We start from the raw sequence: 18228 nt of genomic DNA on the forward strand, positions 1-18228 counted from the left end.
CTCTAGTTGCGGTGCATGGGCTTCTACTGTGGTGGTTTCTCCTGTTGTGGAGCACAGGCTGTGGAGCACGTGGGCTCAGTAGTTGCCACATGTGGGCTCAGTAGTTGGAGCTTCCAGGCTCCAGAGCTCAGGCTCAATAGTTGTAGCACATTGAGCACATGTAGCTGGCTTCGTTGCTCCCCAGCACGTGGGATCTTCCCACATCAGGGATTGAACCAGTGTCTCCTGCATTGGCAGATGGATTCTTTACCACTGAGCCACCAGGGAAACCCAGCCTCCAACATTTCTTAAAACTCAAATTCTAGGACCTTATCTCTTGGACCAGTTTCTCTAAGCCACCAGTCCATTGCCATCTTCTACTCCATGGTTCTGAGAGCCAGCAGATGGGGGTTCAATGAAACCATTGGGTCAAGGAGGTTCTTACCTGGCTGCACAGCTCTAGGTTCTCAGAGTACACAGCGATCTGTTGTCTGGGCTGCTGCTCCTCCGACAGGTAACTGGCCAGGAGGATGAGGACATCAAAACCGAACTTGTCTGTGAACGCTTTCAACTCACTGGTGATATTGCTGTGAAATGTACAGTTCTGAAACAACAGGCAATTTGATATTAATGTCAAGTTGCTCGGCTCTGGTGAATCATGCCACAAATTTGTCCAGTCTTAAGATGTATTACCAATGATACTTATTATTAGATACAAATGAAATAAATACTTTGCTTTGAGAAAGTTTGCAAATTTTTCATGCTATGGCTTGAAATATACATTCCTTGTTTAGTTTTGTTTTCCTAAACCAAGAAAGGAAGGCATCTTTGCTGTTATCATCAAGAACAGTTTAGAGAGGAACAAACAGCTTACCATCTTTTCTCTAAAATGTTTGACTTTGTAAAACATACTTTTCCTTTCATTGTTCACATGACATATGAATGACTGTAGAATATTATTGTAACCCACTAGAAAAGTAGGAAGTTATTGTTTTTTCTATAATTTTTTTCTAATGATTATTAACTCCAAGCAGAGTTCCTGAGGATATACTCAGCTGTGTTTATCAAATGCTTTTTATTCCAATGTAGAAGTCTAGGAGATTTGTGTCAGGGATGTGATGTCAGATCTGCTTGCTCTTTCTATGTAACATCTAAAGAAGAATGAGTAACTGTGGAAAAGGGACCCATCATCACAGAGTGTATCCAGACCTGTGGCTCACATCATCTGTGGGAATGTCCTGGTCTTTTCGAATTTTATTAACTACAACGAGACCCACTTTTTGTCTGTATGGTTATCTCTCTTTCTTAAAAAAATACACTGAAGACCATATGTTACCCCCTAGCATAATGCCTGGCATATACTAATTGCTCAAGAAAAGTTTGTTGAATGACTGGAGAGACATATAAAATCAACCTGTGCTACATAATCCTTTATCATAAGATATATATATAATATTAATAGCATCTGTAAATGACAATCATATAATCATCACCTGATATAATCCATAGTTCTACTCAAAGAAAAATCACCTTAATGTGCATTCAAGAGATATAAAGAATTGTTAATTTTTTTCTGATTACAAAGTCATCAGAATTATGCATGCCACTGGTAAAACATTAAAGTAGTACAGAAAAACAGCCCATAGGAAGTGGAAACACCACACACCTCCACCTCAAATAACCATTAGGAAGAGCTAAACAGTGCAGCGCATATAGGTGCAGACTTTTTCATGTCCAGATGAATGTATATGGTAGCTCTTTAACACTTGTGGATTTGATATTTGTAGCTTAGACTATTTACCAGCCACTTGAAATATCCAATAATACATGTACTCTGTAATTCTGCTGAGCTGAATGTCAAGGTTGACGAGGTCACCGAGAGAGAACAGGAGAAGCCTGGCCATTGGGGGGACCCAACCCATCAGCGGCTTCCCTGCCTCTAGGAGCCTTGCTGTCAACTCCTCTGGCCACCGCTCTCATTAGGCATCTTGTGAGGCTACTTTCACTTTTGGTTACCAGGAAGTGCACAAGGGAACTCACAAAGATCTCAGGATAGATTGCTTATGAACACAAAGGATCTGTTGTATTGACCCGGTAATGAAGTGTATGATGCTCGCATACAATAGCCTTTGGAAGTATGCACACAGTCAGCTTTCATGCATTTAACTTATTGTCCAAGTGTCCAAGATTATAATAGTAATCTTTAAATAAGTACTTCAAAAATTAATTCACTTACAAAAGTAGATTTTTAGAATGAGTTTTTTTGTTGAACCTTATACACAATGTGCATCCAATAGATAAAATTATTTCAAATCATTATTGATGTTAAGTATCAAGAATCTCAATGCCGAGCTTCTTGCTATTATGAATTGTAAACAAAAATGAAGTCCCAAAGGAAAACAATAATGGACAACAACCATGTACATCTTATCTCTGATGACTGAAGGCTTTGGCATAAAAAGACTTAGAATTTTCCTTTCACAATATTTTTTTCATGATGTGCATAAACTCTTTCCCCCCAATGTATTTATAAATCCTTGAAAGAAGACACACCACTTCTAAGAGATTGTGACATACAATAGTAATTACCATGACACTTCTAGCTGGGTCCCTCAGGCAAGAGAAAGCAGGTTTTATTGGTACCTGAGTGCAAGATTAGCACTCAGTAGAATCAGCATTATTCAAAGCCCTACTATGGAATATGTGCTATTCAAAAATGCTGGCTGAGCTCCAGTCTCTCTGGACTTGTCTGTGTTAAAATGATGGCCCCAGGATCTTGCTAAAGTCTAATCCAGCAGCACTGGAACCATCAGGCATCTTGTTAGAAAAGCAGGGTCTCAGGTCACACTCCAGACCTACTGAAGCAGAATCTGCATTTCCCACAAATCCTAGGCAATTCAAATGCACATGGAAATCTGAAAAGCACTGCTCTGGGGAGCCATTTTTAATTTATATATTCTCCTGTGAACCAACCCTCTGCACTCTCTCAGTGCGGTCACGGGCCTTTTACTGACTCAGGCCCTCAGCTCCCTGCTGCTCATTCCAGCCTCATGATTAACATCACCTTGGGATGTGTACTTTTGGGCCACTTTGTCAGAGGTTCTCATTTAGCAGCCCAGGATTGGGTCCAAGAATTTGTAATTTCATTATGTATCTCAAGTGATTCTTAGAATCAAGCTCCTTTGTATAATAATTCCCCAGTTTTCCTCTGGGTGGCCCTGAATTCCACAGGACCACACAGAGTATTGATAAAACAAAGATTTATGTGACTCAGAGAAACAAAATACTTACATTTTATAGTAACCCCAAAACAGAGATCATCAACTACTATGTCTTATCCACCCTAATAAAATTGCCCAAGCCAGACTCAATCTCACTGGCTTTAGGATAATGCCAGGAATTTCATGTTTAAAACAGAGTCAAACAAGCAAGAGAGTAAGATTCTTCAGGAATCTGGGAGGCAGGGTTTGTTTGTTCTGCTTTTATGCTGGTACTGTTTGCATAGGAGATAATTTATTATTGTCTTCTGGCTACACAGGGAGTCATGTGCTGCGACACCTCTTATGTTGCTGACAAGCTAGGCTGGCCCTGAATAAATACCACTTCATCATGAACACAACCCAACTGTAGATACAGGTTGGCATTTTATTCCCCCCATCTGCCTTCTACCTGATAAATTACTGTTTTAGTTACACGTATACAAATACTATTTTTTAATCTGCTCAAGTATCTCCAAAATGTTTTCCCCACCTTAAGTTAAAATTATATACATATATATATCCCAATTTGCCAACGGTTTAGAAAATAAAGGAATACAACCTTCATTTACCACCTCTACATCCATCATCCAACCCTCCATATTTGAAATATGACGCCAGCCTGAGATTGTTCCATGAAATTTAGGAAGTTATATTACTAATTGTTAAACCTGAAAATTGACTGGTGAAAGCCCAGACTATTCCAACATGTCAGTTAGGAAGAAAGGCAAGTGATCCCAGTCACAGTCTTGTCACTCACGGATCCAGAGATTAGATGGTTAGACACTTTTAGAGGTCATGAGCTATTTTGCTTGAGCAATTCCCGGTTTTGAATTTAGTAGAAAGCCTAAAAATGTAGGGAGAGAAAGGTCTTGCTATTTCTTGACCAAAAGCCAAGGTATAGATGTCAAGGGCCCTCAGAAGAGGTTGATGATAGATCATAAGGACAAAGGGCAGGTGAACAGAAGTAACAGGGTTATATTTTAACTAATATGAAAACCAAGATAGTGATAGTGTCCAACAGACATACTACTTTTGTGGTTGAAAGTACTTGGACAAATGCAATGGAAAATTCCATTCTCTCACAAAATCCCATTTTAGTTCTTAATTCATTACTCTGAAAAATTTCGTTTTTATTCTATATGCCTATTAGCTTTAGTGCATCACATGAAATAAGTGATCTAAATGTCTTATAAACAATCGAGTCCTTAAATGTGCACATTCTTTGAGAGAAAAACCACTCTTCTTATAACACTCATATGTACATACTCTATTGTCTTCTGAATCCCTCCTGTCAGACTTCTGCCCCTCCAATCATTCCATTGAAACTGCTCAAAAGTATCAATCATTTCCAGGTCACCAAATCCAAAAATCTATTTCCTCTTCTTACTTTAATTGACTTCTGCCAATAATTTCATGAGGTTGATTTTCCCTCTTTCTTGATGCACTTAATTCCTTCACTTCCCTATCATTACACTTTCCTTTCTCCTAACCCTCAGTCATCTTTGCTGCTGCCTCTCCCCTCCTCAGCTTTTAAATGTTCCTAACCTCTTTCTCGTTAACACATTCTCCTTAGGGATTTCATCCAGTCCCATGGCTTTCAAATCATCTATCTGACAATGACAATTAAATCACATCCACCTGAATGCTCACCTGATTTACCCATGTGATATCGTCACATCAATATCTCATAAGTGTCTCAAATAAAATACAACCTACCTCCACCCCGGTTTCTTCCACAGCATGAAATGGTACCACCATTCACCCAGTTCCTCAAGTCAAGCATCTAGGAACTACTCTTTATCCTCTTTTCCCCTTCATTCTTCACATAATCCATCAGCAACTCCTATTAACTTTCCCTCTAAAACATATCTCAAGTCCAAACACTTCTCTCACTTCTTTCCATCTCTATTTCTGTCATAGCCACAGTCATCATCATCTCTCCCTTGAACTTGGGTAACAATCTCCCAACTGGTCTCTCTGAAGTGGCTCATCTCCTTTCCCTAAGATTAGTTCTTCACACAGGATCAAGACAGAACTTTGAAAAATGTAGCCAAAACCATGATACTCATGAGCTTAAAACTCACTCAAGAGTTTCTCAATGCAATTATTTACTAATTTTCTTCTTTAAAAAAAAAAGAAAAAAAACAGGGAAGAGAAAGGTTTAATGTCCTTGAAACTGAGTTCTTATACCAATGCAAAAAAGTAGACATACCAATAGAAAAAAAAACAGTTGGTGAACATAAAAAATAATTCACAACTGAAATACCTGAAATCATTAATAATCAAAGAAATCCTTTGATAATGTTTTATCTTCTCTTTTCCTATAATTGGTAAAGATGGCTGAATGGGCATTCTAATACATTGTTAGGAATATAAAGAAATAATCATACATGCACATGAAAGGTTTATGGACAAAGCTATTCAGTAGATTACTACTATAATAACCAAAACCTTGAAACAATCTAAATGTCCTACAATAGAGAAATAGTTCAATAAATCATGGAACAGTAACATAAAAGAATGTTATGTTGATATTAAAAATCACACTATCAAAGAATACTTAATAACACAAGAAAACATCAGACATAGTATAAAGTAGAAAATAATTTCTATAATCATATAAAATTAGAATGTCACTTCTATATGTATATAAATAATAAATATTGAAATTAAAATACAATGGGTATTCAGACATCTTGATATTAAAGTGGACATAATTTAGTCAAATTGCTAAATCTAAAATCTGATTGTGTCTCTCTATTAATTTAGAGCACTTTCTGCAAAGCTCTTGTTAAAATCTTTGGAGGCTAACTGGCTTTGCCATTCACTAGCTGAGTGCGTTAAGTGAGTTTACTTAATTTCTCTAAAGTCCTCATCTGTAAACCCTCACCTCATAAGACTGTTAAGATTACTAAGAACTTATGTGTATCAAAAAGCAGGCCCAATGCCTGGCATATAATGGAGAATAGACATTAAATAAATCTCTTTCCTAATTCTAACTATCAAAAGGTCATTCTTAGGATTCACAGGAATAACTAGATTCATAGAAAGCATTTCAAACATTCTTGGTACAGCAACTGATTAATCATATTATAATTTCTTGCCTTATATTCTTTCTAATACTGTGAACTTCCCAATCATAATCACACACAAGTCACTGAAGTGAATCACATGTAAAATTCCTAGATGGGAGATTATAGAGGCAAAGCCATTTAAAAAGTAAAATAACATAAAAACTCTGGATCAGGCAGTGTTTCTCATTAATGGATCCTTTATCCTTAATTCCAGGTTAAAGTCAACGAATGAGCTTCAGTTTGCCACTACACAAATAAAACAAAAAAATGTATAGTGATTTTTTTCTTCAGTCAAATCACCATGGATAGAGTCTTTTGCATCATTCCAAGCACCATACTACCTTTGTGACAGGCTGGGACCTGGACCAATTGCTGCAGGGCTTGCACCTGGACAAATGTCTCCTTAAGCAACAGAATGCAAAGAAATGATAAAGGACTAAAAATAAATACACGGATGGGCAATTGGGGCAAATTATGGACAAGACAACACAAAAAGACCACAAAATTCAAGTGCCATTTCTGAAGAGCAGGGAGAAAAACAAGGTGTTGGGAGCAAAATCAAGTACGGTGCATGCCCCTTGCACTCACCACCGAAGGCATGGGCCAACCACCTAAGCCACCCCTCGGCTGGATCCCTGGACACACCCCTCATTCACTCCTTTAAGGAACCAGCTCATCACACCCCAGTGAGGGGAGTAAGCTACTTGTAAGGGAAGTAAGGAAAACTGCTACTTGTTTTTGTCCCCCCACTGCTGCAGCAGGGGCCCCAATAAAGCCTTGCCTGAATTTCTTGCCTCTTACCAACTTCTATTGCTTAAGGAAGGCCAAGAGCCCTGGTTGGTATCACCTTCAATGGAGTTTACTCCTCATGCTAGTACCTTCCATTTAGATCTAATACTCTAGACTACACAAAACAGTTGTCTCTCTTGCAAATCTCAGATGAAATTTATTGAGTAATGCTTTTATTAAATAAAATAAAAATAAATTATTTTCTAATGTCAAGAACAAGTTATAGATTTATCATGTCTGAAATTTTTGTCTTCTTGCAGGACATAGAAAAAGTGAGTAGATAAAATCTGTAGGTAGGAAGCTGGTATAGAAATCAATACCAACACTAAAATACAAGCTCACACAGCTTCATCTCTGAGAAGAGTGGGTCTTAGAAACACAGTATGACAATCCATAACTACCTTGTAAGCACAATGGCTACCATGGATTGCTGAGTTACTGAAATTTAAGAGTATGGTTTGACATTTATACTCTGTGTGGGTTTACTTTTAGATTGAGGACTATTTTTTTCAATCAAGATATATGAAAAATGCTGAGGTATGTACACAAACGTTCTTACTGAAAGCTTCATGATTTATGCTACCAAAATTTCATTATGATGTTTAAAATATTCAGCAATAATAAAGTCTGATAATTTTGACAGGAAAATGATTTATGAGAACACAAAATGCATAAATTAAAGAGATTTTATTTATTCTGTTTTTCATACACACTTTAATTGGTAGGCAAAGATATTCACCATGTTTTTACCCCATGTCATTAAAAAAAAAAGAAGCTCTATTGTTCTTATTCCCATAAGCTAGCCAACTCATTTTAGTAGTAAAAACTTCCCTGGGTCTATTTAAACTATATTAGGCATCATATTTTGAAACTAGAGCCAAACAGCACATATTATCATTAAAAAAAGAACACTTTCATAAAAATATTTTGTGAAAATTAACTGCAATATATAAATGAACATATAAATGTACTTATGAATATAATTTTCATTTAAACCAAAGGTATACTAAAACAATTTAATCAGACCATTTCTGCATTAAGCACTCTGTTAAGTGCTTTGCATCATCTCACTTAAACTTTAAAGTGCCCAGATGATGTGGGTAGCATTTCTGTTTTCATTGAGAAAACAGAGGCTGCAGAGAGTTAAGTAACTGATGTCTCACACAGCTCACACATGTGGAAACGGGACTCGATCCCGAGTGCATCTGACTGCAGGGCCCAGGTTCTAACCTTTGTTTTTCCCCAAGTGAGAAAATTCTTCAAAGATAATAGTAATGCCACTTTTAATTTCATAGAAGTTTTGCTACTCCATTTACTTCTGTTTATTATTATTAACAAGTCTCCCTTGTCACTATACACATGCAAGCCACGACCTTGATTTTTTTTTAAAGTTAAAACCCCCAATACAACCCTCAAAACGCAAGTTTATCAAATAAAGCTGAGAAGAGCAGTAAACAGACAAAAACTGCATCTACCTAAATTTTAAAATTCATGTATTTATAAAGTTCAGCAACTGTTAGGTTTCACATGCAGAGGTTAACGCACAGGAAAGTGTTGGTAGTAGTGTATGGATATCTTGAAATGCTGGAAGCGATGAACAGGGACACGAACATAGCACTGTTTAGCTGAAGGTCAATTAATGAACCTATGCGGTCCCCACAAAGTTGCACGTTGTGGTTCCGACTCCTCCTTAAAGGCACAAACAAATTGCCACCCTCTTTTTAATGGTTCGCAGTGACCACTGATGGTGTTGAAGTAGAGGAGCAAGTTTACACATCCCTTCATTTACAGAACCATCCATTCCATCAGTGAAGAATACAATATGCTTCAAAGAATAAGAACAGGATTTTAAAAGCTGGATCAACCTGAAGCTAAACAAGTTGGCATCCTGTCTCATGCCCACCATCTCCATCATGAGAGAACCAACGTTAGTACAACAGAGTTGCCCTGGAAAAAGACGCTTATATGCTGTGCTTCATGAAAGGATGGTCCTAGGCAGTCTCCTACAACTAGTTAATAACAGAATACTTCGATGTGGGAAGGTTCACAAATAATTAAAGATGAGTATGTTATCACCTTATTTACCAGCTCAGCCTAATTTACATTTTCTTTAAGGATATATCCATAATCATCAAAATTTTTCAACGCAGTATGGATTCAAGGGCTCAGTGAGGAAAGAGCTGGACTGGGGCTCCACTTCAGTCGCTCAGTCGTGTCTGATTCTTTGTGACCCCATAGACTGCAAGATGCCAGGCCTCCCTGTCCATCACCAACTTCTGTAATTTACCCAAACTCAGGTCCATTGAGTCAGTGATGCCATCCAGCCATCTCATCCTCTGTCGTCCCCTTCTCTTCCCACCTTCAATCTTTCCCAGCATCAGGGTCTTTTCAAATGAGTCAGTTCTTCACATCAGGTGGCCAAAGTGTTTGAGTTTCAGCTTCAGCATCAGTCCCTCCAATGAACACCCAGGACTGATCTCCTTTAGGATGGACTGGTTGGATCTCCTTGCAGTCCAAGGGACTCTCAAGAGTCTTCTCCAACACCACAGTTCAAAAGCATCAATTTTTCAGCGCTCAGCTTTCTTTATAGTCCAACTCTCACATCCATACACAATTACTGGAAAAACCATAGCCGTGACTAAACGGACTTTTGTTGGCAAACTAATGTCTGCTTTTTAACATGCTGTCTAGGTTGGTTGTAACTTTCCTTCCAAGTAATAAGCATCTTTAAATTTCATGGCTGCAGTCACCATCTGCAGTGATTTTGGAGCACAAAAAAAATAAAGTCTGCCACTGTTTCCCCATCTATTTGCCATGAAGTAATGGGACCAGATGCTATGATCTTCATTTTCTGAATGTTGAGCTTTAAGCCAACTTTTTCACTCTCCTCTTTCACTTTCATCAAGAGGCTCTTTAGTTCTTCTTCACTTTCTGCCATAAGGGTGGTGTCATCTGCATATCTGAGCTTATTGATATTTCTCCCGGCAATCTTGATTCCAGCTTGTGCTTCATCCAGCCCAGCGTTTAACATGATGTACTCTGCACAGAAGTTAAATAGCAGAGTGACAATATACAACCTTGATGTACTCCTTTTCCTTTTTGGAACCAGTCTGTTTTTCCATGTCATTCTAAATGTTGCTTCCTGACCTGCATACAAATTTCTCAAGAGGCAGGTCAGTGGTCTGGTATTCCCATCTCTTTAAGAATTTGCCACAGTTTATTGTGATCCACACAGTCAAAGGCTTTGGCATAGTCAATAAAGCAGAAATAGATGTTTCTCTGGAACTCTGTTTTTTCTGTGACCCAGAGGATGTTGACAATTTGATCTCTGGTTCCTCTGCCTTTTCTAAAACCAGCTTGAACATCTGGAAGTTCACTGTTCATGTATTGTTGAAGCCTGGCTTGGAGAATTTTGAGCATTACTTTGCTAGTGTGTGAGATGAGTGCAATTGTGTGGTAGTTTGAACTTTCTTTGGCATTGCCTTCCTTTGGGACTGGAATGAAAACTGACCTTTTCCAATCCTATGGCCACTGCTGAGTTTTCCAAATTTGCTGGCATATTGAGTGTAGCACTTTCACAGCATCATCTTTCAGGATTTGAAAGAGCTCAACTGTAATTCCATCACCTCCACTACCTTTGTTCATAGTGATGCTTCCTAAGGTCCACCTGACTTCACATTCTAGGATGTCTGGCTCTGGGTGAGTGATCACACCATCGTGATTATCTAGGTTGTGAAGATCTTTTTTGTACAGTTTATTCTTGCCACCTCTTCTTAATATCTTATGCTTCTGTTAGGTCCATACCATTTCTGTCCTTTACTGAGCCCATCTTTGCATGAAATGTTCCCTTGGTATCTCTAATTTTCTTGAAGAGATCTCTAGTCTTTCCCATTCTATTGTTTTCCTCTTTTTCTTTGCACTGATCATTGAGGAAGGCTTTCTTGTCTCTCCTTGCTATTCTTTGGAACTCTGCATTCAATGGGTATATCTTTCCTTTTCTCATTTGCTTTTGGCTTCTCTTTTTTTCACAGCTATTTGCAAGGCCTCCTCAGACAGCCATTTTGGTTTTTTTGCATTTCTTTTTCTTGGGGATGGTCTTGATCCCTGTCTCCTGTACAGTATCACGAACCTCTGTCCATAGTTCATCAGGCACTCTGTCTATCAGATCCAGTCCCTTAAATCTATTTCTCACTTCCACTGCATAATTGTAAGGGATTTGATTTAGGCCATACCTGAATGGTCTAGTGGTTTTCCCTACTTTCTTCAATTTAATGATGAATTTGGCAATAAGGAAGGAGCTCATGATCTGAGCCACAGTCAGCTACTGGTCTTGTTTTTGCTGACTGTATAGAGCTTTTCCATGTTTGGCTGCAGAGAAATAATCAGTCTGATTTCAGTGTTGACCAGCTGGTGATGTCCATGTGTAGAGTCTTCTCTTGTGTTTTTAGAAGAGGGTGTTTGCTATGACCAGTGTGTTCTCTTAGCAAAACTCTGTTAGCCTTTGCCCTACTTTGTTCCGTACTCCAAGGCCAAATTTGCCCATTACTCCAGGTGTTTCTTGACTTCCTACTTTTGCATTCCAGTCCCCTATAATGAAAAGAACACCTTTTTGGGGTGTTAGTTCTAGAAGGTCTTGTAGGTCTTCATAGAACCATTCAACTTCAGCTTCTTCAATATTACTGGTTGGAGGTTAGACTTGGATTACCATGATATTGAATGGCTTGCCTTGGAAATGAACAGAGATCATTCTATCGTTTTTGAGATTGCATCCAAGTACTGCATTTCAGACTCTTTTGTTGACTATGATAGCTACTCCATTTCTTCTAAGGGATTCTTACCCACAGTATTAGATATAATCGTCATCTGAGTTAAATTCACCCGTTCGAGTTCATTTTAGTCTGCTGATTCCTAAAATGTCGACGTTCACTCTTGCCATCTCCTATTTGACCACTTCCAATTTGCCTTGATTCATGGTTCTAACATTCCAGGTTCCTATGCAATATTGCTCTTTACAGCATCAAACTTTACTTTCATCACCAGTCACACCCACAACTGGGGTGTTGTTTTTGCTTTGGCTCCATCTTTTCATTCTTTCAGTGGAGTTATTTCTCCACTGATCTCCAGTAGCATATTGGGCACCTACCGACCTGGGGAGTTCATCTTTCAGTGTTCTATCTTTTGGCCTTTTCATACTGTTCATGGGGTTCTCAAGGAAAGAATACTGAAGTGGTTTGCCATTCCCTTCTCCATTGGACCACATTTTGTATGTTTATAAGGATTTCTATATGGGACTGAACAACTCAGGACCTATGCATAATGGAAAATCCACTCATGCATGTATGCTCAGCTGTTTCTGACTCTGACTCCATGGACTATAGCCCACCAGGATCCTCTGTCCATGGGATTTTCCAGGGAAGAATATTGGAGTGTTTGCCATTTCCTTCTCCCAAGAAATCCACTCATGAGGCATCCTTTATTTTTGAAATGTGAGAACCCGGTAAACACACCGGGTACCAAATAAACTATTTCCATAATTATGTAAAGATGTTTAAAAAAAATCCCCATTAGCCTGTTTTAAACCATGAGCATAAACACAGCTTTATTTATTTTCCTTGGTGAAAATAAATCATCTCGTTTGAACAATATTTCAAGGAAGCAGGAAACCTTCCTTGCTCTCTGGGTAGCCCTTTCTGATTTATGGACACCACCAGACAAGCCCCCAGAGCCCTATTGTACATGTACACTGCACACACGTCTGATTCCTCTAAGCTGTGTCAATATTAACCTGACCAAACGAAGATCAAACTGTCTCTTTTGTTCCTCCTGCTCCTCACATGGGGAGCACAATATGGCTCTTGTCAGAGGTGCTTCATCATTTTGGCTCAAGGAAACTGTCAGTACAGTTTGGGATTCGTTCTTCATGGGCAGATATCCTGATGGGTCTAATGAAGCCTTTCTGCTGACAACTCATTTGCTAAAAATACCCAACCACCACCAAGTTTAAGTGGGGAATATGGTTGTGTCCCCTTTGCTATCAACCCCAAAAAAGTGATTTCCTTTGAAATCTATAATATCTATATATCAAGGTACACACCTCTCACCATCCATATTTGCCCTTGCTAGTTTCCATTTGCTCAGTGATAAACTTTATGACATTCTTAAATTGGAATATAATAGGGTAAGCACCAATCTTAGAGCACACATGCAGAGCCAACAGTCTGTGTGTGCCATTTGTCGCAATTCTAATCTAATTACCAGAAACCCCCTCCTGCAAACAGATAACACTCCAGGGTTTGTGGTTTCATTTTCATTCGGAGATGGCTGTGTGTGGGGAGCTTGAGGAACTCATTTTCAGGTAAGAACACTGTATTGTTGTGACTGTCTTGGCCCCAAGTCACAGAAACTTCACTCAAACTGGCGTTTTTCACTCAAACTTCAGAAAGATATGGTGAGTGTTCTTAAAAAAGCAGAGGAAGTGGAGGACAAACTGGGAAGAGAGAAAGGGTTGCTCGGGATGTGGGGGCCACTCAGCTTCTCCATCCTCTTCTCCTGGCATCATTCTCCTCTTCTGCCACCAATGAGCAGCCTCCTTGTGGCAGGAAACATGGGTGGCAGCAGCTCCAGGATAGATCTTTCAGTTTTATTCAAGACTCATTCCTTCTTGATCTTGAGTTTGAAAACTCTGGAAGAATTCTGGTTGTTCCCACTTGGGCTGGATACCTAGCAACTGAGGTGGATTAGAAAGACCACATAATACAGGTATGGTACCTGTCGGAACAAGAGTGATAGATAAAAGTCCTTTCCTGGGAGGGTGGTGTAGGAGGTATGGTAATGAGCAGACAAACCTTTAGGTGGGCACCCTAGATATCAGGCACAAAGAACTACCCAATCTCTCTCTGTCATACAGACACATCCGTACACAACTACAGATACACATTATTCCCCAAATCCCTGTTTTATTTCCAGCCAACCAAGCACAAGTTATAGGGAGACTCATGAGGCTTGGAGAGAGAACCTTAGTTAACTTTCATTTCATGGAAGTTTATAACTTTCATTTCATGGAAGTTAAGAGAGGTATAAAGAATGATCAAAAAAATCTTTGAAACTGTTAATGCTTATAAAATGAAAATTATGCTTAATCAATCAAAAATACACAATACTACCTACGCAATCCAGGATAAAGAGGCCAAGCCTCCCTAATCTCTGTTCTTCCAGGTCATGGTGAGGGATACTCTTTTTGGCTCCTGCTCAATCCCCCCTTTAACTGGCAAACTTCCATTGCTATTTGCACTGTATGTGTAGGGCATCAAAATGCTTTAAATACAAGTCAGAAATTATCTTCAGGCCCTACCCAAGAGGCAGAGAGTATTTGGGCTAAATCTGGTGGGACAAGAGTTGTATTTCTATGTTATCATTTTATATTATATAAGAGCTATTTGTAGAAAGGTTCAAAGCAGGCCAATTACCCCGGGGCGGGGGTGGGGGATCTAAATTCATAACAGGTAGAAGGCAGTAACTTTAGAGTGGGGTTTCTCACTCGACCTCACTGGCTTTGGGGCTGGATCATTCTTTGCTGTGGGGGTTGTTCTGTGAATTGTTGGATGTTTAGTTAGCCACATCACTGGCCTCCACTCACTAGAGGCCGGGAGCTAAACTCTCTCCTACGTGTGACAAATACGTTTCCAGATATTGTCAAATGTCAAATGCAGGACCAAAATACCCTACCTAAGAAAAACAGAGAATAACAGAAGAATCTTGCAAACTTAAATAATACAAATCCCATCCAACTCTTTCAGAAATATTATTGCATTAGCAGGATACCTCAGTAATTCTCTCTGGTTTAAGAGGCAGGAAGACTTGAAAAAAATTAGATAGGAGACTTTTACACAAATACTCTGTACTAACAGGCCAAATATTTCCCTTTTCTAGGCTGGTAAAATTTTTAAATTCTCATCAATTGTCTTTGAGTTTATACTGGCAAGTTTATAAAATAAACAGCATATTGATTCTCTTAAACAAAAGAAAAAGCAGGATGATTTAAAAGACAGAGCCAGGATTTTACTAAAGAATCTACTTCCTGTGCCAGGAAAAAGATGTTTTCCTAGGTATTTCCCAGAGTTTAAGTCTAGAAAAACTATATTAATCCAGGTCAGTTAAGGGTAAATAGGGGATTTTTAAAATCAAATCTTATATTTGAGATTCCTGACAATAATATGCATGTTGTTGTTGCTATGCTCTGTCGTGTCCAACTCCTTGTGACCCCATGAAGGCTCCTCTTTCCGTGGAACTTTCCAGGCAAGAATACTGGAGTGGGTTGCCATTTCCTCAAACATAGTAACCCTAGAAAACGGCAGATACTGGAGGGCAATGCAATCTAACTGGGGCATCTTGAGCTTTCAGTGAAAGGCTAGCATCCTTGACTGACGAAAGGCTAGCATCCTTGACTGACAACGGGCTACACAGGAAGACTCATCAAAATTTATTTCTCAGCCTGAATTATCTGAATCTGTATATCATACTGGTTCTCAACCATGGCTATACCTTAGGGAGCTGATAACCCAAGGAGCTGTTAAAAAAAAAAAAAATACTCAGACCCTACCCCATGAAATTTAAATTTGACTGCCTAAGGGTAAGGCCAGGGCATCAGAATATCTTTCAGAGGATTCCAGTTATTATTCTAATGTGCAGCTAAGATGAAGAACAGTGTTATACACAGATATAAAGAAACAATTTTTAATTCATGCTGTGTAGACATAGCTTCTATATCAACAATTCTTGTTTCTACTCTATAGTTATTGAGTGAACTTTCAGAGTTGGGGAGAAAACACAAATCCCAAAAACAGATGCTCACAACTTCATTTTTAAAAATGCAATTCTAACTCCTCCCCAAATGTGCAAGTGCTTAAATGCATGGGTTTTGAAATCTGACAGTCCATGATTCAAATCCTAATTCCACATCCTGTTTTCCCTGCCCCTTCAGGCAAGTTACTTGATCATGCTAAGCTTCAATTCTTTCATCTGAAAAAATGAAGATAATAATCTCCTTTACAAAATGAAACAGTCTATAAAACACTCAGCCTGGTATCTCTCAGAGTCAGCCCTCAAAACGTTGTAACCCTATGAGAGCAGCAGCAAGAAAAGCAGCCACAACTGTATTAACAGTAAGTACATCTGTCAATTAGGTCATTAGAAATTACCAATCCTTAGGTACAGTTTAGCATTTCTTTTTACTCTTTGTATGTTGAAAAGAATCTTTCTTTCATCTGAGAGTTTTTTGTTGCAGCCCATTGTTTAAACTATGTAAACTCTAAAATTTCTGATGGAAACAACTGGCAGGTTCAGAGAAAGTACCTGACAAATCAGCCAGATACTGTAACAGCCAGACTGATGGAGAAACAGGTTCTTCTCCAGGTTCTACTTCTCAAGCCCGATGGGTCTCAAACTTAAGCTGTTTCAGATTCACCTAGAGAGCTTATGGGAACACAAACACCTGGGTCCCACTCTCAGGGTCTGGTAGGTCTTGGGCCCACTCAGAATCATGATTTCTAATAGGCTCCTGAGTGATGTTGATATAGCTGGTCTGGGGACTACACTTTGAAACCCACAGGCATGCATACATGCATGCTAAGTCGCTTCAGTCGTGTCTGACTCTTTGCAATCCTATGGTCTATAGCCCACCAAGCTCCTCTGTCCATGGGATTCTCCAGGCAAGAATACTTGAATGGGGTTGTCATTTCCTACTCCAGAGAATCTTCTTGACCTAGGGATCAAGCTCACGTCTCTTATGTCTCTGATTTGGCAGGCAGGTTCTTTACCATTAGTGCCACCTGGGAAGCCAAAGCAAGATATTTCAGCTTTCTGGACCTCAAATTCCTAATCTTAAAAAGGAAGAGTCCAGGAAGGCAATATAACTCTTTGCTTCTACTTTACTCTTTAAAAATAAAGTTATACAGTATATACACAGTGTAATATTACTCAGCCATAAAAAAGAATAAGATAATATCATTTGCAGCAATATAGGTGGACCTAGAGATTATCATACTAAGTCAGAGAGAGACAAATATGACATGACATCACTTATATGTGGAATCTGAAATACAATGCAAATGAACATATCTGCATTGAAACAGAAACAGACCCACAGACATAGAGGGACAGACTTGTGATTGCTGGGGTGGGGGTGGAAGAAAGAATTGGGAATTTAGGATTAGTAGATGCAAACTATTATACACAGGATGGATAAACAACAAGGTCCTATTGTAGCACAGGGAACTATAGTCAATATCCTGTGATAAACCATAATGAAAAAGAATATGAAAAAGAATGTATATATATATACGTATAACTGCATCACTTTGAACAGCAAAAATTAACACATTATTGTAAATCAACTATACTTCAATAAAATTTTTAAAAATAAAGCTATACAGGAGCCTTCAACTGTATGTTTTAATTTATATTAGCCAAGAGAATTAGGATAGGCAGTTGGTTAAAGTTTGGTTAAAGAGGAAAATTTAAAAATAAATGTTCTATTATAAAATAAAATAGCAATTTTATGTGATTTTGAATTTAAAATTATGCATGCATTTATATTTTTTTCATATAAAGCCAGGGCCTTTTGCATATTTTTTGAGCATGGGTCTATAGGAGCTTCCCATTCTCTTTGTTGCAAAGATCATACATATAATTTGCCATTTCTAGTTTCAGTATCATTAATGTGGAATAAAAACTTAGACATATGTGAAACAATCTGAATGTGGATTCCTTGTGCATTTTTATCATCCCCTCTCAATTTTTTATAGCTGTTTCACCCAAATTTGAGAGCATATTTTCAGAGAGCACATTTCATTTCACTGAGTCTTTCCAAAGCATTCATCTTAGAAATAACTATCTTTTTCCACTCCTATTTCATCCGTTTCTTTAAATTGTGTAATTATATGAACTAGTACAACTGGTACCAACAGGTTTGAGAGCAAACACAGCTGACTCTTGGTAAACATTGGACTCAGTTAAAGGGTACACATGCCCCCATGCATTGTGAAGACTTGTCAGTGAATGGGGAGCATTCAGTTGAGGTTATCATCAGTAGATACTAGAGCTGAATGGAGAATGTGTTTAGTTCTGCA

The 18228-nt window shown here is 38.6% G+C and overlaps 1 protein-coding gene across 6 annotated transcripts in view; it reads right to left on the reverse strand.

Moving 5' to 3' along the window:
* Positions 1-18228, reverse strand: part of PRUNE2 (prune homolog 2 with BCH domain) — a 281565-nt gene that overhangs the window by 94181 nt on the left and 169156 nt on the right. For all 6 annotated transcript variants that reach the window (XM_065908127.1, XM_065908124.1, XM_065908123.1 and 3 more), the window contains exon 7: positions 425-583. In XM_065908127.1, coding sequence (XP_065764199.1) covers positions 425-583 — 159 coding nt within the window. The remainder of the gene's footprint in view (positions 1-424; positions 584-18228) is intronic.

The sequence above is a fragment of the Muntiacus reevesi genome, chromosome 17 (assembly GCF_963930625.1).
Source record: "Muntiacus reevesi chromosome 17, mMunRee1.1, whole genome shotgun sequence".
Lineage (NCBI taxonomy): Eukaryota > Metazoa > Chordata > Mammalia > Artiodactyla > Cervidae > Muntiacus > Muntiacus reevesi.